The following is a 20,701-nucleotide window of genomic DNA, read 5'->3' as shown; positions in this document are numbered from 1 at the left end:
ATGTGCTCGTAAGCACAATCCTAAAATAACAAATGGGACATCTGGTTTTGTCCACGAGACTTTGAATGTACCATTTGGGACAGGGCCAATACAAAAATCTCGAGAGGTACTTATACTGAATGAATCAGCATTTAAATTTTTTTTTTTTGCAAATCAACTTAATGACATCTATTGCTGCATCTTACAGAAAGAGTCACTGAAAAATCTCCACCAACAATGCACAGACCGATAGTCTGTCTGAAATGCACAAACACAAACCCTGTGACTGATACATCAGAATGTCACTCAAGTTAACAAACATAATATTTTAGAAAACAGTACACAGGATACAATACTGTTAGCATGTATTCATACTGTATGGGCAAACTAATGTTATTTAGAAATGACTAAAAGTGAAACAGTGTTTCTGCAGCTGTAAGAGCCGAGTGGAAAGAATGACTGAGTCTCCCGAATGTGTGGCGTGAGTCAGACCCCCACCCCTCCCCCACCCCTTCCAGGATTCCACGGTAGTCATCATTTGAGCTAAATCCAGAACACTGCCGCCATTTCAACTTCCTCCCACCCCAAGAATCCACCTTTTTCTTGTTTGCAAGAATCCATTAAGGGTTTTAACACCACATATCTACTGAACGACACCGGTATCAAGTTGAAAACTCTCAGTTACCACAATGATGTAAGTGAAAGGTACAGAAGATCCCATCTAAACCTGACACTTAGGGCTCTTGGGTCAAGGCGGCGATTGTGACTTTTCTTCTTTAAGTTCACTCACTTGTGGAAGTCACACTTCGCTAACAGGAAGCATCTGCTGGCATGCTCTCAGGCTCACAGTACCCCTTTAAAGTACATACAAACAAGCCTAGACCAATAAACAAATTGATTTGTCAAGCAAAACATCACAGACTTCTACCCAAAAAGAGAAAAAATCATGGTACATGATTTGCAGATCTGAGCTTATATTTTCATAGTTTTATCTTACACCACAAGTTCTTCGTGCTCTTTAAGGTTTCGAGAGCTCATGAAATTAGAGTCAACTGTCTGTGAATGAAAACAGAAACAATAAAAGTGCATATCTCAAACAGGCTGTGTAATTTGAATGTACTTCATCAACATTGTTTGCAGATATTATGGATGCAATGATTAGGAGCATCGAGGATAGATGGGATGCCATTCGCTCCTAACGGTGAAACTAACATATGTTAGACTAGACACACCTTATGGAACTTCCTTTGATGTTCCTGAGCATCTGGAGTTGTTTAAGTTCACACACTTTCAGACTCCGGGGGGGGGGCGGGGAGTACATTATTCACAACTCTGTTACTGGGGTTAACACATCTGTGGACAGTATATATGCTGCATTCACTATGAAAGTGAGAGAGATGAGGACAAAGAGCATGCAGTCTATTAGTGTGTGAGGTTTCTTTAGCTCAACCGTGTGTCTGTGACAGAGTGATGGGGGTGGTAAAGGGTTGGCTGACCACCCTGGACAACCCCTTCCTGAGTACATAGCTGACAGGAAGTATAGAAAGAAAAGGAGAAAAAGAGACGTAAACTTTTCTGTTTCTCCTTTTCGGTTTTTGTGGAGTTTTAAAGATTTTGTGCACCGTCATCTGCAAAAAGCATACATTATTCGGAAAGCACACCAAAGAGAGAAACACAAAACAAAAGAGTGAAGCAAGAACATGGAGGACAATTTTTGCTGTATACTGGGGCATCTTGAGAGGGATTATTTGTGACGCTAAGGGAAGAATGTTGAGAGTGAGGGGTGAATGATGAAAACAGCTGTTGGGGCTCAGAACACGGAGCATCCCGAGAGTAAGTAGGCAGATGCACAAACATCCACACAGTATATACACACAACGTCGTTCTCTTAGTGCTTGTGAATATTTGCTCTCATTAAGCATAAAAGGTATTTGTTAAGTCGTGAAATTATTTTCACTTTTTGGAACAGGTTCACTAGGCTGGATGAGTGGTTCATGATATAAAAGTCTTTACTTTATATATATTTGAAAGGATAAATCAATATTAGTTCAACTGCAGCAACGTAATGTGTCTTTTCAAATACACTTAAAATACGCAATGGTTTTACATATTTGAAATGTAAAATATGTTTTCTGCTTAGGTTATTATTTTAGATATTATTTCAAACGTATATATACATTGTAATAAAAAAAAAAAAAAATGTAATCAAATATGTAAACACGTTTAAAAAATATAGACCTCAACATTATATCAGCAGGTAAATGTTTATGGATTTCACAACACACTTTCAAAACGCATGATGACTATCTCTATATCTGTCTCACACCATCTGGTCTACTGTTTGTTTTACTTAATAGATATTATCATTTCATTGTGTTTTGCAGTGATTTGACATTAATGAAAAGGCCAAAGAAATCAACTAGTCCTTGACAAATATATTAAAGTTAATACTGACTTAATTCATGAGGTTTCAAGTTCATACACTCAAAACAATTCCCTTGTAAATTAACGGTAATATAGGCAGCAGGGTATCCAGAAGTGTACTGTAATTTTACATTTTTATTATTGTATTCTGAATTACGGCTTTTTTTTTTATTGATAGTAATAAACTGGCAGCATGGTTTCCAGCAGTGTACCGTAATTTTACAGTTTTATTATTGTATTCCAAATTACGGCTTTTTTGTAAATTAACTGTAATATACTGGCAGCAGGGTTTCCAGCAATTTTTACAATAAGCAAACAAAAATATTGATAAGTTTGGCTCGCTGTCGGCAATGGAGAAGCTATAAATATTCATGAAGAATATGCTTTAATATATCACGGCACAGCAATACAGTAAAGGAGAAAATTTTGCAGAAACTGGAGGAAGGAAACATCCTGGTAGACAAAAAAAAAAAATAATAATAAAAAATTAATCCTCACATGAACATGCTGACACATTCCCTATTGCACCACTTACCCATACTTGCACATTTCTTGCGATCATGTGACATTCTGCATTGACCATGTTTTCAAGGGGGATTGCAATATGTTCATACAAAGATTTTGTTACACTGAGATCTTTGTATGATCTTTCTTATGTCTGCAGGATGATCTAAAAACCATTCATTGGATTCTTCTCGAAGTTCAGCTTGTCCTCATTATGCACTATGCTCTCCCCCGGCCCTTCCACGGCACCTTCAGGCCTTTCCAAACCCTCTTCCCCAACCATATCTTCACCAATTCAGGCAACTCTCAATCCACAAACCTCTCCTCTTCCTCTTAGTCCTCCTTCTTCCTTGACTTCTACGCCAACCTTCCCATTGGTTGATATCTCTGACAACCCATCTCCTGACCCTGCCTCCCATCCGCTTCCAACTTCACCCCCAATCTCATGTGTACAACATTCCTCACCTCAACTTGACTCCAAACCATCCCCACCTCCCCCCCAGAAACTCATGCCTCCTCAGGTCCCAAAGCCACCCCTCCCAGCACAACTCCCCTCGGCTCTTCCTAAGAGCTCCTCCTCAGCCATGCCTAGACCACCTCCACCTCCTGCCGTTAGACCCTCATCTCCACCTCAACCCAGACCACCACCACCAGTAGTCCCAAAACCACCAGTCCCCACATCTCCATTGAGCAAGCTCCATAAACCTATTCCTCCTGCTATCAGCATCCTGGAGAAACTGATTAAGACATGTCCAGTGTGGCTTCAACTGGGAATGAAGCAGGACAGAGCCATGCATATACTGAGCAAGGAGTTCCCTGGGGTGAGAGAGAATAGTTGTTCTGTTTTGTGTAGCTTTTAATTTATATAATAGGCAATCAAATACCTTTTTGACCATTGTGCCTTGCCACAATGCTTTTTCAACATCTTGTAAGAGAATATTTATAAACCACATTTTTTAAAGATGCTGCTTTAAGTTATCACGCAGCACACAGCAACCTTAAAACAGTGGACCAGTCAGAGGAAGTGTGGAGGGAGCAAGGGCTATCTAGGCAACAAGTCAAAGAAGCCACTTAACTAGGATGATCAGTGACTATTTAAGTTTTGTTAAGTTCTAAAAACAGAACTTCGTATTGGATGCTTAAAAAAGCTGCCCGGAAGCGTTGTCGCCGAGCGAACAGACTTTTCTCTAAAGGGACTTCCTTAGCACTTCATTTAGTTTTGTGTGTGAACTTACCCTTACAAGTTAATCTCCATATTATCAGTTACTTACCCTGATACGATTCCATTTAATACTGTTAAACTGACTGTATCAGTTCTTTGATTTTGCAGATCTTTTTAGTCAGGAGGGATGCAAGTCAAAAAACGATGGTACTTGCAGTATGCCTTCCTGACCAGCTGGGGGAGCCGCATGTCAAAGAACTGCCTATAAAGGAAGAAAAGTCCTGTGAGTTATTTTGCATTGAGAAATGAGTGTTCTTTCAACTTGATTTAGTAAAGTGTATGCATAGAACACCTTTATGCAAGAGACAAACCCACACACAAACACATTAGCATACAGACCTAAACACAACCACACAGATAGGGCCACGCACAAACAAATTTGCATACATACCTGATCAAATCTGCATAGATGCTTTTAGAGTGAGTATAGAGATATAATCAGACCTGAAAGAGTGTTGCAGGTGCTTGGTGGTGGCGGTTGTAGAGTCTGTGGGCCACAGGTTTCCTGTATCTATAGACCTGCATTGCAGTTGTAGTTACAGGACGTCCTGCACTGGCCTATTATAGCTTCATTTCCTGGTGTCTGTGTTTGTGTGCGAGTGCATACGTGTGGTCATTTTCACAATCTTTACAAAGCAGTCTTGTCTTTTTGGGCCAGCTGTTAAAAAGCTAAAGAAAAAAACATCTTTTTTGTCTGAAATAAAATCGCTTTAAGTGAAGGGTGGTCAGTTTGACATGTTTATTTACACATTGCCTTTCATCATTATCCTCCTTCCCACTCTTACAGAAATACACCAGGGAGTTGTTTCTATTTTAATATTCCTGCGTCACCAGGAAATAATTCAAAGATTGTGAACTAGTGCCACCAATAAACTGAAGAATTATGGCTAAGAGGTAACATTGGGGAATGGATGTGTGCATAGCATTAACACTTCTGTTTTTTTCCTTCGCCACAGTGCTGTACCTTGAAGGGTCTGTGCTGGTGTTTGAGAATATTTTTAAACTTATTGCTTTCTACTGTGTTAGCCGGTAAGATAAAAATAAATAAATCCCAAACCTCCAATGCTTACATATTTTGCCTCATTTAACTTTTAACAATACATTCACACTTTTCATTTTTCTTTTTCATTCAGGGACATCCTCCCTTTTCCTCTGAAGTTACCTCAGGTCATTCAAAAGGTAGCAAAATACGAGGACATGGAGGTAATCTCTTCACTAGGCTCAGGTGAGACATATCAATTGGTTATAAGACATATCAATAGATCTAATTTTAGTCTGGTTAAAGTTGCACTCATGTTTTAGACTTAAACTTTCTGAACAGGATAAATCTATTGTTAATATGGTAAAATGTGTGCAACAGATCTCTTATTCAGTAGGCCCTGACTTACATTTTGCCCTAGGTGAGAGGGGTGGCCAGAACAGATAGCGGGTACAACACCATGAAAGTGCTGCAGTTGACTGGATGTTTCATTATGTGCATGTATAAGTGTCCCATACCACCCCAGCGAATGCTTAAAATTAATGTGCATGGAACAGAGCATGTGTAGGATGTGTCCAATTCTGACAAAATGTGCTGAACTTGTGCGCACATTCTAGTGTGGGCCTGCTCATACTATTGTATAATTGCTCCGTTAGCAATCAACCATGATTCATTTATGCCAAGGACAACAAATTTAGTTAGCTGATCATATGATCTCAGCATGTCACCTCCCACTCAAAACAACCTACCTGAAGTTAAATAAAACAACTTTTACTAATATGACTTATTATTTTTTTAATTAGAAAAAAAAAAACGTCCCTTTTAGTTTTCTTCCTGAACAATAAAAAATTTCTGACAATCTAAATACTAAACAAGGGTAATGGTACAATGGCTAATGCTGTACCTAAAGCTAAGTGATATTTTCCAAAGACTATATATTCCCAGTCAATTTGAATAATGAAGTAATGCTGACAAAGTTCATAGCTTAAATTAGCAGTGTGTAAATTGTCTTGTTGAAGTGTAATAATGCTAACATGAACACATTTCTCATGCTAACAGAGTTCTGGAACTCAGCTCTGAATTGTCATGAGGAAGTGGAAAACGTTGCTGGTAGCTGTGGTGCATTGGATAAGCAGGGACAAAGCAGCTCCTGTGAAATTCAGCTTTCCATTGGCAGTGACCGGCTTTGGCATGTCAACCCAATTTTCATTGAAGAATGCAGCAACAGCTTAGCACCCACCTCTTCTACCCCTGTTTTGAGAACCCATAGTCTCAACACACCAGTCCAGGCTCCGCCCAAATATAAAAGGCCACCCCCACTACGTCCTCGTCCACCCAGTGCACCTGAGTGTTCTCAACACTATGCATTAGCCACACCTTCAAAAGGGGAGTTCAAGGCAGTTCTCAGTTCTCCACCCCCTTCAGGCCAGAAAGGGGAAGGAAGTGACTGTGAGCATGCAGACAGAGAACAAGAGAGACAGCGAACTCCTGCCCTAAGCACTGAGTGTGAAAAACCCACTGTCTTACAGCCAGCTCAGGGCAAAGAAGGAAAACGGCTTTCTAATACGGCTTCACATCAAGTTCCTCCAATACCAATCCGAAGGAGTCTATCTGAAAAACAAGCTTCAGAGGAACCAACGCAGCAGCAAGTCCACCGCAGCACCTCCACAGAAGCAGAGGGCAATATTCTGCAAGTCCCTGTAGCATCCATCATTTGCCTAGATGACAGTATGGAAGAAAGGGACAAGCCTATGGATTCAGAGACTCCGCAAGTTCAGGAAGTGCTAGTGGAAGAATCTAAGGTAGCAAATGGAGCTTCAGTGGTGACTCGAGAGGTAGTACCTCAACCGAAGAAGACTAATGTTCCAGTTGCGCCTCCCAGGAAGAAAAGATTCTCTCAGAATCTGACCGGACATGTCTCCCAAAGCTTTGTAAACTCACTTAGACCAATCCCACAGGAGTCCGTTCTTCCTTTAAACTCAAGCAGCCCCAGTCCCATCCGCCACTCGCTCTGCATCAATGCTGGTCATCCCAAAGTCTCGGATGTTTCACTGTACTCTCCTGATGGTGGAGCACCACCAGACCATGACTCCTACTCAACCAGCAGCACAGAGGAGGAGGTAGATACCAATGTGGCGACAGGTATTGTCATCAAGAGGACCCCAACAATTATGTTAGACCGTGCCAAGCAACGACTTTCAATGGTGTCTATGGCAAACCTCTCCAATGTCCTCACAGGCTTCATGAACGCCGACCGTAAGTTGCAGAAGCGCATTGTTGAACTTTCCCGGGATGGAAACACATACTTTGGGAACCTTGTTAAGGATTATCGAGCTTTCACTTTGGACACCATGCGGAAACACACCTCCAGCACAGAGATGCTCCAAGAGATCAGGCAGATGATAACCCAACTGAAAAGCTATCTGATCCAGAGTGCAGAGCTGCAAAATCTACAGGAAGCAGCTGGTTATTCCGATGAGAAACTGGGTAATTCATCTCTGCATTATATTAACTGTAAAAAAAAGTTTTAACCTAATTTAAGTTAACCAAAAATTTTGATTTTCCCCAAAATAATGTGTGAATAAAGCAGTGTTTCCATCTGAAACTGGCATAACATTCAAATGGCAATGGAAGTCCAAAGTGCAAAAGACACTAGGAAAGCCACTGTGCCTCTTTTATTAAATATACTAAATTATTTGCTGTGTAAACTGCATTGCCAAAATGCTTTGATGAAATTCTTGTTTACTAACTATTGCCTTAAACTGGCTTATGTTTGGGATCGACAATGTGTCAGATGGTTCTATGACATAATCATAACCAATTATTCAAAGGCAACATAGCATGTTTTGCCAAATAAAAACTTAAGTGAGCATTAACATTTTTATGTTCATTCTGGAAGTCAATCTTGATGTATCCCATTGAGGATTCTATCCTAAAATTTGCATAAAATGTGAGAACAGAACTCATCTAGTGTCTTTTATTATTTTTTGTTGTTGATGAAATTAATGTGCATTGCTAGAATCGTCCAAGCAAAGCACCATCCAAACAGAAGATTGTTGCCACCATCTTCAATATCATGCTTTAATAGACCATCTGTAAAGACTCAGCTTCTCTATGTTTTGCTGCTTAGTCCCTAAAAAAAAAAACCTCCTTGAAGCAACAAGACCACACTAGATCAAGATAACCTTTCTGTTTTTTGTTTTTCTCAATGCACTGCTGGCAGGGATCTTCTAGCATTTATAACTTCCATAGTGTTTGTGGGTACATTCCGAAGATATATTTGCTGCTTTTCTTTCTTTGTAGCATTAAAATGCATAAAAAATGTATTAATGTCTTCAGTGATACAGGCATATAATATTATATATCCTCATGAATTACTAAGATTAAGAGTTAAGAGACAGATAAATAATGCATTAAGTATATACATATATATATTCAATTCAATTCAACTCAACTTTATTTCACCATGTATACAGATACTAGGAATTTGATTTGGTCTTCTCCATGCAGGCGACAGTAAAAGCGACACAGTTTTTAACAGTTACAAAAACACAATACAAGGACAAATAGAGACATTATAAGCAATACGTTAATATATATATGGTGTATTTTCTCCTGTTCAGAGATCATTACTGAAGCAGCACTTTCCAAAAGTGTCCTGAAACCCTTACGAGATGCAGTGTATAACGGACTGAAGGATATCCACTCCCGTACAGGAAATTTGAAGAAACTAAAAGAAAACCAGCAAGTGGTCCAGGGGACGACCACCACAGACCTGGGGGTCAACACCAGTGTTCCTGAAATGGCCGTTATGGACAAAATTCAAACAAAGCTTGGTAACATGCACCAAGAATATTTGCCTCAGAAGAAGATCGACTTGCTCCTCAAGACCTGCAAAATCATCTATGATTCCATGTCTGTGGGCTGTCCAGGTGGGCTTATTTTGGAATATTGTGAATTAGAGACCCTGATGAATGTGTAGTTGATCTCAAACGTATGTGATGCCTGCCATTCATATATATATGTGTGTGTGTGTGTGTGTGTGTGTGTGGGCGCATATATATATATATATATATATATATATATATATATATATATATATATATATATATATTTGTGTGTGTGTGTGTGTGTGTGTGTGTGTGTGTAAATCAAGTAGGGAGTTATTGGTCTGGACTTATGATAAAAAAAACCTTTGTGGGCAGGGGGCGAGGGGGAGGTGGGGGGGGTATGTAAATTTAGCAACTTTTGGAAAGTTATATATATGTAGGTATGTGATAAATAATTTACGATGCTTTTGGAAAGTGCAGCTCAGACCAAATTTGTCAATTCTAGAGAATATGGAGGAAAGAGCACAACCTCTGAATACAGAGGGACAGAAAACATGTAACACATTTCTCTACACAGCCCAGACTCCGCCTTTTCCTCCTCACCCCAAAATTAGTCCAGATTTCATCAAAGCTGCCATTAGCGCCTCCAAATAAGGAAGTGCTACAGCTGCAAAAGACAATGTTTGTGCAGAGAGCTGTTTACAGGACTGCTCACATGCGTAGTATTTATCATAACATTAACTCTTAAAGCTTTTGTTGTATTGTTCTGCATGTATATGAAGAACAACAAAGACCATGAACCACTGATCTGTGCAGGAAGGTCTTTTGTATTTTAATTTTAATTTTAGTTCTGAAAACGAATGCTTCCCTCTGATGACGTGAAACGAGTTACAAATTCTGAACCAAAATTCGAGCTAAACTTTATCTACATTTCAAGTGATCACTTTTTTGTGGTGTTTGAAGGTGATTCACATTCACAAGTTTGAAGGTTTAAATGACACTGACCAGCGTGTCTATTTTAGTTAAAATTATGCATTTCCTGTTAATTGCTGACTTTATGACTCATTCTGAAGTTACAGTTGAGATAAAGAATTTGAATAACTTCAGACAAATCGTTTTTTGTCATATAGACAGTTTTTATCATAACAATCTCTAAAATTATATATGCAATTCACAATTCATTGGATCTGATAGAGCAGTCTTACATTTAAAAATTACTAAGAAAATATTTCTCATCTATACAGTATATTCTTTGTCATTTTTTCATTATGTCATTCAGACATAGTTATCCGAGCTTAAGATGAAATTTAAAAGTATGTTATTAGAGTGGTTTTCACCTGCCTTCAGGATAAAACCCTACCTTAAACCCAAAAATAATATTCAACGTCTGAATTTATTAATATCATCATGAACCATTTGGGCCTATTATTAAAAATTATGACTATGTTACATAGAAAATTTACAATTTAGTAAATACATTTTATGATTTTTTTTATTGAATTTTCATATTTCTACATTGAATTTCATATTTATTTTAAGTGAATTTTCAATTTGAATAAAAAATTAATTTTAATGGTTTTCAATTCCAAGTAACTCACAGCACAAAACACAATGTGGTTGACCTTGTTGCAATGAAGCCATAAATAATGTACTGTTGGACGTATTTTATCTTGTGTAGTTTTTGGTTATGGTTTATAGAATGAGGGCATTGCACGCAACCTGTCCAATATTGGCATCTGCCTAAATTGACTGCTTCTATATCAAGTGAATGATGAATTTGTGGATTTTTTTATTATTATTATTTTTTTTAACAGTTTTCTAACATCGCACAATTATTCAGTTGTATTTTTGTTTACCATTGTTTTTCCTAGCTATCAGAGCAAATCGACATGACTGTATTTCTTTTTTTATCTTTTCATGCACATCATTCTTGTTTCATTGCTTTCTTTCTAGGTATTCATGAGCACTGAAATTAGCCCAGACAACCTATGCTTGCAGATTCTGAGCAATTCTTCAAGTGTTATTCAAAGAATTATTCACACCAAAGAACAGTCACAAATGTGATCTATTTCCTCTATTACAACTTCCAAACCACAATCTTAAGCAATGGTTTGGCAACACTTTCTAGTCTCATGGGCATGAGTAACCCCTTTTCCGAAGTCTAAAACAATCTCTGTTGCTTAGTGTACGGATGATTTAACAAACTTCAGTTTTACAAACTTCCTTAAAAACAACCTCACATTTTATACAGAAAAAATATCATTGTGATACATTTTGTGTTGTTTCATTAAATCTTTTTTTTACTGAAATAGACAAATTAATTAAACTATAGATATTTCCAATGGGTTTACAGTTCTGCCTCGACTGCGTAACCCTAGTAAGTTAGAAAAAATAGAATTTTTGGTTCTGTTTTCATTTCTCTAATTTTGGTGATTTTATTATCTCAAATTAACCTTACTTTATTACATTGCATGTGCCTTTTTGGACCCATTTTAAAAGGACTTGGTTTACTGTGGGAATTTAATACTGAAGAAATGAAATGTACATTTAATGGGACAATTAACTTGCACAGAGAACACTACGTCACCACTAAGTTACCCAGATTAAAATGCAGTGCAATGCAATGCAATTTTGTTTTAGAATTTCAATGCATAGCACTGTTTTGAAATGAACATCGAAACAAATTAACTCTCAGTGAATCATTGAAATTTCAATATACTGCAGTCTTATGGTTATGTGGTTGTGTTCTGTATTATCATTGAAAAAATTTAATTATTATTAATCCATGTTAAGAGGTATTGCAACTGTGCAGCTTATAATAGAGCTGTTCAGATTTATGGGACTTTATTAATAATGTTAATTTCAATTTCAATCATTTCTGAGCAAAATAAGGTCTGTGGTTAATGTTGTCGAGACTTTCCTGTGTTGTCTTACAACATGTTGCACACAAACATGAATTTTGAAACAGTTGTGCAATTGAAAAACGTCAGTTGGTGAAAATTAGCTAACTATGGACAATGACTTGAATCTCTGTGCTTAGAAAAAGTTTAAGGTATGACTGTGTCTTTTAATGTCATAGACCTTCTTTTACTCGGAAATCAACAACCACTACTTTTAAAACCCATTTCCAAAAATCCAGAGGGAACCAAGGGTGAATTAGGCTTCCAGTTTGGCCAACAAATTAAAAACTATTTTATTTACAGTCTATTTCACTGCACTGGTGATAAAGCTAGTGCAAAAACATAGACACACAGCGATAGGTACAGAAAACAGGAGGCTAAATTTTCCTACAGACAAGAAGACTTTCATGTTCACAGCTGCTAGCCTTGTTTTCAATACTTAAATGAGCTAGATGTTAGTTTATTTTTATTATATTTAAGAAATAATGGACATCGCCAGCTCATGACTATACAGATAAAAAAAATAAAAAAAAGGTTTTTACTGATAACATATGTTTTTGTCTAACATATTTATTGTCGAATGTCCAGATTTAAGTCTGAGCCTGAAGCTTTAAATGATTTGGCCCCGTTGCTCATAAAGCATCATGCCAGTCTTGTGACTATTATAGTATACAGCACAGCTCTCTCAGCATATTCTGAATTGTATTGTATTGGCGGGAATCCAGACGCAGTCCAGAGTGCATTTCTGTCCAGCATATATTTCTTGTTCTACATACAAATAAAATGCAGGGAGTGCAAATGACTAAACAGGAATCTGTGTGGTGTCGCAATGACTCTGTATGGGAATGAGAAAATGTGTCCTTTTAGTGGTCAACACATTGATCTTTCCTCATAGCAGCATTAACTACAATGCAGATTTTATTATCAAAGCAATGGATGCCACATACTGTATGATTGAATTCCACTCATAAGACTCAATGCGATATTAATGATTTAATGTTTTGGTATTTTATTAATGAATGTATTTTGATTATTTCCTGTTTTTTTATGAAACAGGAAAGGCTTACGGGGCTGATGACTTCTTGCCTGTGCTGATGTATGTTTTGGCACGCTGTAACATCAGCGCACTGCTGCTGGATGTGGAGTACATGATGGAGCTAATGGATCCGGCACTGCAGCTCGGAGAGGGTGAGGACACACACACACACACACACACACACACACACACACACACACATCCAAGCCATAGAGAACAGTACAGTAACCCATAGTCACTGTGATCATGTACATAATGGATGGATAGCTTTTTGATCATCAAGAACATTTCCACTACATCTCAAATGATGCATTGCATTTAAAAGTATTATGTGGTGGATATTTTATTGTTGAACATTTTTTTAAGATTTTTGGAATAAAATGCCTCACTCGTTTGTTTCCCTAGGATCATTTGAAATAGTATTTAATGTAAAATGTATTTTTTCTAGTGCTGGGCAACGATTATTTTTTTCTTAAATCATGATTAATTGGATTATTGTCTATGATTAGTCGCAATTAATCACATTGTTATGCACAAAACTAATAATGCATTCAAAAGTAGTGTATTGTAAACTTTTTTTTTTAAAGTAGCCATATTGCTATATGAAAAAGTGTAAAAACATTTGGTTTGCAAACACTTTAAACAAATAAGGTGCTTTTTACAGCAGTGTTCCTTTTACAAATTAGCAGTTAAAATATTTATTGTAGCCTAAATCTCAACGTATAAACATTAATCTAATTAACTAAAATATAAAACAAGCTATCTGTCACTGCCAGGACATTAAAGTTTTTATAGAAAATATTTAATAGTTTTTCATAGAAAAACAAGTTATGCTAAGAGTCCAGAGCCTCGATCATAACATTATAACAGGCACCTTCCTATTAAAGACCTGCATGATCACAGGACCCATCGCAGCAGAGGTCGGGGTGGGACAACACTTGATGTGCGGGTAGAGACTTATTAGGGAGAATAATTAGGGTGTACTCACACTAGCAATCTTAACCGTGCCGGAGTGCGTTTTACCCACAAAGCCTGGTTCGTTTGACTAGTGTGTTCACATCATTTAGCAGTCCCTGGCTTGATTGGAAGAGGTGGGCTAGAGTGCGGTTCAGTTATATATAGATCCGTGAGTGTGAGCACTAACCGCGTCTCATACGACTCAAAATAATAAACCACCAAGTTAACAAAACAATTCACTCCACTGTGTTGAGCAAGAGTGCTTCTCTGCTGTCTTCATGTGCTATCGGAAAACTGTTAACGCACAATAAAATAATTGTCAGCATTAATCAATTGATGCGTTAATGCGATAATAACATGTTAACTTGTCCAGCCCTCATTTTTTCAAAAGTTTTAAATAAAACAATGATTATTGGAGCACATTTTAAAATAATTTCAGTTTAATTCAATGTATTTCTTGCTGTTCCTTTATAATTATTTACGAGAAAATAGTTTCTGTGCCATTGTTTTAGTATAAATACATAAATAATATTTTGGAATAATATTTTGCACTTCTTCAATAATTTAATTCACAGCTTTATTAGAAATAATTAATATTTTGGCCAAGTTTGATGTTTACCTTAATTTTCTAATTGTCTTATCGTTTTATTTATTTATTTTTCATTTTGTTTAGATTTTCACAGATTTTCTACAATGCACTGATTTTATTATAGATTTTCATATTTTAAGATTAAAAGGCTGAGTGTAGGATGAAAGTTAAACAATAAAATTGACTCATAAAATGCATATTTAAAACACATACACAAAATCAATACATATTTTATCAATACATATTTTACAACGCTCATCATTTCTTTTAGTCACAAAGCAACAATGAACATTATCTAGAATGGCAATGCTACTCCTGTATAACCATTACAAATCCATATTCTTCTAGGTTCGTATTATCTTACCACCACTTATGGAGCTCTGGAGCATATAAAAAATTTTGATAAACAAGCTGTGACCAGACAGCTGAGTTTAGAGGTCCAAGACTCCATCCACCGCTGGGAGCGCCGCCGCACCTTAAACAAAGCCAGAGCTTCACGCTCCTCTCTACAGGTATTATGATTGCTATAGTGTATTGGAAAACCATTGGTCAGTCAACTCTACATTTATTTTTATTTTATGTTGCTCCACATTCCTATCAGGACTTCATTAACGTGTCCTTCCTGGAGGCTGGATCCAACACCAAGACCTTGGGATTGCGTCCCAACACTACCGCTCAGGACCTGTGCAATCAGTGTGCGGAGAAGTTTGAGGTGTTGGATCCTGAGTCTTATTGCCTTATCATGCTTGTGGATGGCCATTACATGCCTTTGGCTCCTGAGGAGTATCCTCTCACGATCAAGTCCACTTTGCACCACAGTGAGCCACGTAAGGAATATTATTTTGTCTACCGCCTCGGTCGCTGGCCTGAACAAGAGTCTGTGGACCAGACACCATCAACAGCAGCACCTGAAGAGAGTATGATATGAACTTTTGTATGTGTGTGTGCCAGTTATAGTTATACAGTTATAGTAAAATCCCCACATCAGCACTGCTCAGAGTGCATTTGGTCTGACTCTAAATAGTGTCAAAGTAACTCTGAAGCAGAGTTCAAGTTGATGAGTTAATTTAGTGATTAATTAAGTGCCGATTGAGCAATAATGATGAACACTTGCTGTAAACAAGCAGAATCACTGAAGAAAAGAGAAACATGAACTATTAGGGATGGGCGAATCAGTCCTGAAGTATCGATACTCAAATTAAAAATATCGATACTAAGGTGTTTTTATTTACCAGTCATTTTGTTTATTAAACAAAACACAATGCGTACAATATCCTTTAAATTGGACAAAAAACCCATGTTAGCAAAACTATTTTGGAAGGGATTTTCCTGCTCATCTGAACACACGCAAATGTTGCAAGTCAGAATCAATCAATTACAGAGAGCGTTCACTCACTTCTGACAGTGCATTTAAATAGAGCTGCATTTCTTTATTTAAATTTGAAAGTTAAAGTTCATATTGCTCATGTTCAATTCTCTATTGTTAATATAAATCATACACTCTTCGAATTAAAAGGTTGCAACAGCAGTTGCAACATGCAACAGCTTATTACTGGCAGTCCCTTATGAAACAGTGAACATAAAGTGAACATAGTTTAACTATAGTATTTGTAGATATCCTTGGTTAACACTACAGTAATCACATTTTAACCATATGTAAACAAAAATATAACCTAATAAGTTGCAATTAAGGCATATTGAATGTTAAAATGCATTTCAAATATAAAGTTAAATAGATATCATTACCCATTGTACTCATAATAATCAAATACATTTCTGATCTAAACATTCAGTTTAGAGGCATCGTATTGTTATCAATATCGATGATACTGGCCATTAAATGTATCGATATCGTATCGAAAACAAAATATGTGGTATCGCCCATCCGTAAGAACTACTACCGACTTCAGCCACAACCTTAGATGAAATCATCTGAAATAAAAGACATTACAAACTTCTAAATATTAATTCCACAAACAATATCACCATCTTCTCTCGTTTCTAACCAGTTTTACCATATTTCTGACAGACATCTGCAGAAGATCTTTTTGAGAATTAACAGAGGTTTAAATGTTTGTTTTATTGGTCAAACAATTATACCACCATCATGGAGATCAGTGTTTGCTGAAGTTGGACACTTAACCTTTTTAGAATTTCTAAATTATTCGCTTCTAAGCAGTTATAATAGTGTTTCGCTGAAAGCACTTGCATGTTATTGAATCAAAAGTTTCAATTAGCCTACACTTTCTGCTTATAAGGCATTTGAATAATCACCACAAAGTGGTTTCTCTTTCTCTTTGGGTGATTGACTGAGATTCATTGACTACTAAACATAGAAAAAACGTGTTGTTAAACATGTTGCACTGTAATGCATCAAAGATAAAGAGCTTCAGTTCAGGCTTTTAGACATGAATACTTATCATTCAATCCCCAAGAGTGGTGACAATAATTATTTATACTGCAGAGCATGATGGGAGTTTTGTACTATGGTGATACCCTCCATGCAATGGACTGTGAAGCGTTTTGTTGATTGTCACCAATTTTGAGACACATTTGCTGATCCTTGATGTCTGTGTGTGTCTATAAAATACAGTATTTCAAAAAACTTTATGCACAACGTGGCTTTAAAATCATTCATGATAACGGTTTTATTGCAACATGTTCTCATAGTGTTGTTTCAAAGGGTTAGTTGCGCTAAACATAAATGAAAAACAAATATATGGTAAGCTACTTTGGATGTAATCAGGTCAGTTTCTCGAGGAGTATCTCATCAAATAGAAGCAGCTACTATGTACTCAATGTAAAGCATTGACCTCACTGTTTTAAAACATCATATGCATTGTTGCAGAGAAAAATCTAATACAGAAAGTCAAGGGTCATGAGCCCAACTAAATCAAACACTGATCCCCATGAGGGTGTCATCGTTTTTAACCAATAAAACAACAACATTTATATATCTGATAATTCTCAATAAGAGCTTCTCTAGATGTCTGACAGATATAAAATCAGTCTGGTTAGTAATGTGTGAAGCTACTGATGCTGTTTGTTGAGTTGTTTAATGCTCAGTTTCCCACTTATGAAGTCATGATTAAGAGCTTGTTGTATTCAAGTGCTTTAAAGGTGGAAAGAATAAAATGTAGCATCCCATTGGTTAACTATCACAATCATTCACTGTGCTACACATGCAGTTTGCTGACAATTCTGGAATTTCGGTCAAATACATGCTTATTTCACTGCTATACAATAGCTTCAAATGATCTTTCATATCTAGACGATAAATACACTACTTGAGCAACAAGACAAAGGGATGTAGTTGTTGATGAGAACAGCACTGACAGCAGCAATGGTTGTCCCCTCCACCATGTTTAAAGATTATGAGCCGCCCAACTCTGAAACTCCGGTATAAAATTATTTTCAAATTTCCCAGTAGTAAATACGACTTGAGAGGCATTCAAGTCTAATTTATGATTAGTAAATCGTATTTACGCTAATTCCGACACCATGTAAACCACCTCTGCTGAGATCTTAAGAAATTTAATGTCTTTTATTTCAGTCGATTTCATCTGCAGCTGTGGCTCAAGTCAGTTCTTGTGTTTCTCTTTTCTTCAGTGATTCTGCTTGTTAACAGCAGGTGTTCATCATTAATGTTCAATCAGCACTTAATCACTTAATTATCTCATTAACTTTAACTCTGCTTGAGTGTTATTTTAGAACTATTTTGTCCATGTCCACACGTACACAGGTATTTTTATACACAGTGTTTTTCCTTCTTCTGTTTAAAAAAATAATAATTCTGTCCACATGAAAACTCAAAAGCATGCTATGAAAAACTGTCAAGAGCATGCCAAGCCAACAGGTGGTGATATAATCTCAACCGTAAAGCCAGTCAGAAGCCTGAAAAACTTCCAGTAGGCAGGTATAACGGTGGCTTATAAAGCTGGCATTTGCTTTAAAACGTGCTGGAAAGGACCAGGACTGGAATTTTGAATCTGAATATTTTTCTCCTAAAAAAGCCTGACATGAGGAGCCTGCATTATTGAAAATAAATAAATGAAATAAAAAAAAAAGAATATCTGCACACACACAACAGATACATCCTTCACCTTAGTAAGCCTCTATTTGTTCCCAAGAGCTATACAGACCTTGAAAGTTTCATGATTTACAGATGAAACTTTATCTTTCCAACAATGCAAATCTTTTCACATCTCAGGGCTCAGCAGACTGTGACTCATACCCCTGTTCCGGTGCTTATTTCTTCATTTATAAGTTTCTTAAAGCAATGCATATTTACAGACCTTAATTGGTTATGCACCTGCATTGCTCTCACATCATATATGGCCATACAGATATGCTCGCTGTGTTGTATTTTATGAATTTTTTAGTTTACTGTTGTTGTTTTTTATATCACAACATATACAATAGTTTAGGCATAAGCTCTGGTTTTGAGGCAAATTATTTTAAGCAGCATGAATGCATATGTATCACACAATGACTGTTTCAGTGAGCACAGCACTTGTCAAACCAAAGATTGGTGTATGTTATATTAAAAATGTATACTGCTAATAAATACTTTTATATCATTTATGGCGTTTGTTCACATATATGTAAAGGGAAACTTCAGATGTTTTTTTTTTTTTTTAAACACTTCAGATTCCCATAAAACACTTCCAACTCATCACTATATATAATATGATCATCTAAATGAGTAAATTAAAGCAAAAATCCATGAAATATCCACACATTTTCCATAATTTAAAAGAGCAAGCAACACAATTAAGATAAAAGATGTCAATGATCAATAAAAAGGTAATAATCAGAGAATTTTCTAACAAGCTCATTAATATAAAAATACAATTATGTGTGGTAACAGGCGCATGGTTTTCAACTATTTTACAAAATTGCTCATCAAATCAGACTATTGAGCAGTTTCTAGTGAATTAAGAGGGTTTTACAACTATAGTAACTGTTGAAGTTGCTACCCTGAAAATCTAAATGTGATTCAGAAGAGCACTGCCCACAGAGTTTTTTAAGAAACCCTCATATTAGTTAGTATGAGAGATTTAACAACAGCATCCTTCTTGTTTGTGCATGAACAAAAAACAAGAGGGGGTGTTTTACCTGTCAGATTTAAGAGAGAAGCAAAGCTTTAGCTCTAGACTGACACGTGTGGGAAGGATGTTTGCGCTTTTACAAACTGGAATTCTGGGTCGTGAAGCCTCTCTGGAGGGAGATGAGCTCAGCTCTGTTTTTTGCATATCAATGATAGAGGAATGCAGCAAGGTAAAAATGAGACCATAATAATCCACGAGATGATAGCAGAGGTGTATGATGCAATTGGTGATTTCAAGCTGTTCTTCCCTTCCAGATGTGACCGTTTCTTTAATGCATCTGAATCTGAAACCCCTGATTACAGTGTCAGTCCATAAAAGTCATCAAGCAGTTAGTGTCTGATGGTGTATTAAACACAAAAATCTGCTATTTTAGAAGTTCTGTTGAAATATTATGCAATGTTTTAATATCGTTGAACAAAATATTTTAATTGAAAGTAGGATCTAAAACTCATCTTTAAAAATCTAAATGATTCTAAAACTTGATGCCCCCCCCCCCAATCAGACTAGATTCATCTGCGAAAGGGAAGTGTCTTTTAAATGACATAAGAGGAAGTGATATCATGTGAATTCTTAGGGAGAATTCCATTGAAGTGAACACTAGCTGTAAGGCATCACTCTATCATAAGGCTGTTTGGTACACCCTACACAAAACTTGAATATGAATGTTATACCCTAAAATTACATAGCAAAATGTATATTTATATCAGTTAAGATGATTGTGGCAAATTAGGTGTTTGCATTAAACACAGAATATTTGTGTATTTCATTAAAATGTATAATAAAATAATTTCCTGTTGGGTTTAAATGAGTTTAAATGCAAAAAAAAAAAAAAAAAAAAAGCATATAAAAAAATTACACTAGTTTTATGAATGAATCCTATTAATTTGCCTCTCATGAAGGGATTCACTGGCAAAACATCACCACACTACTATAAATAACAGTCTGTTTTTATTATTTATTATAGACCTTTTGAAAGAACTATAGCCATATTATAGGAAATTAATTTTATTGTTTCAAGTGTCAAGGTTTGGCTGGTTATCGTGGCTGCCGTTAGCCACGGCTTGTACATTACATGCATAATTTGGCAGTAAAAAGCATCTTTCTGTGTTGGCTCTTAATGATAGGAAGGCTAATGTTATCATAAGTTTGATAACAGGAAAAGTGTGAACC

General features: G+C 36.5%; 1 protein-coding gene across 1 annotated transcript; it reads left to right on the top strand.

The window, feature by feature from the left end:
* The first annotated feature begins 1,375 nt into the window (after nucleotides 1-1,375).
* Nucleotides 1,376-19,002, top strand: LOC127933337 (ras and Rab interactor 3-like). Its single transcript, XM_052530259.1, has 10 exons — nucleotides 1,376-1,812; nucleotides 3,068-3,728; nucleotides 4,238-4,352; nucleotides 5,086-5,158; nucleotides 5,263-5,354; nucleotides 6,168-7,595; nucleotides 8,732-9,040; nucleotides 12,895-13,026; nucleotides 14,769-14,932; nucleotides 15,022-19,002. Exons 2-10 carry the CDS (start codon nucleotides 3,129-3,131, stop codon nucleotides 15,346-15,348), a joined length of 3,240 nt encoding a protein of 1,079 aa, XP_052386219.1. The 5' UTR covers nucleotides 1,376-1,812; nucleotides 3,068-3,128; the 3' UTR covers nucleotides 15,349-19,002.
* The last annotated feature ends 1,699 nt before the right edge of the window (nucleotides 19,003-20,701 follow it).

This window comes from Carassius gibelio, chromosome A17, assembly GCF_023724105.1.
Source record: "Carassius gibelio isolate Cgi1373 ecotype wild population from Czech Republic chromosome A17, carGib1.2-hapl.c, whole genome shotgun sequence".
Taxonomy (NCBI): Eukaryota; Metazoa; Chordata; class Actinopteri; order Cypriniformes; family Cyprinidae; genus Carassius; species Carassius gibelio.
The sequence above is the reverse complement of the archived record's forward strand: the minus strand, read 5'-3'. Positions and strand labels throughout refer to the sequence as shown.

What these genes read in the sequence shown, in the direction of transcription:
- LOC127933337 (XM_052530259.1), top strand. Translation starts at nt 3,129, where the DNA reads ATGCTCTCCCCCGGCCCTTCCACGGCACCTTCAGGCCTTTCCAAACCC. An exon ending in TGAGCAAGGAGTTCCCTGGG is followed by an intron (nt 3,729 to 4,237) that starts GTGAGAGAGAAT and finishes TTGATTTTGCAG; the next exon opens with ATCTTTTTAGTCAGGAGGGA. An exon ending in AATCTCTTCACTAGGCTCAG is followed by an intron (nt 5,355 to 6,167) that starts GTGAGACATATC and finishes TCATGCTAACAG; the next exon opens with AGTTCTGGAACTCAGCTCTG.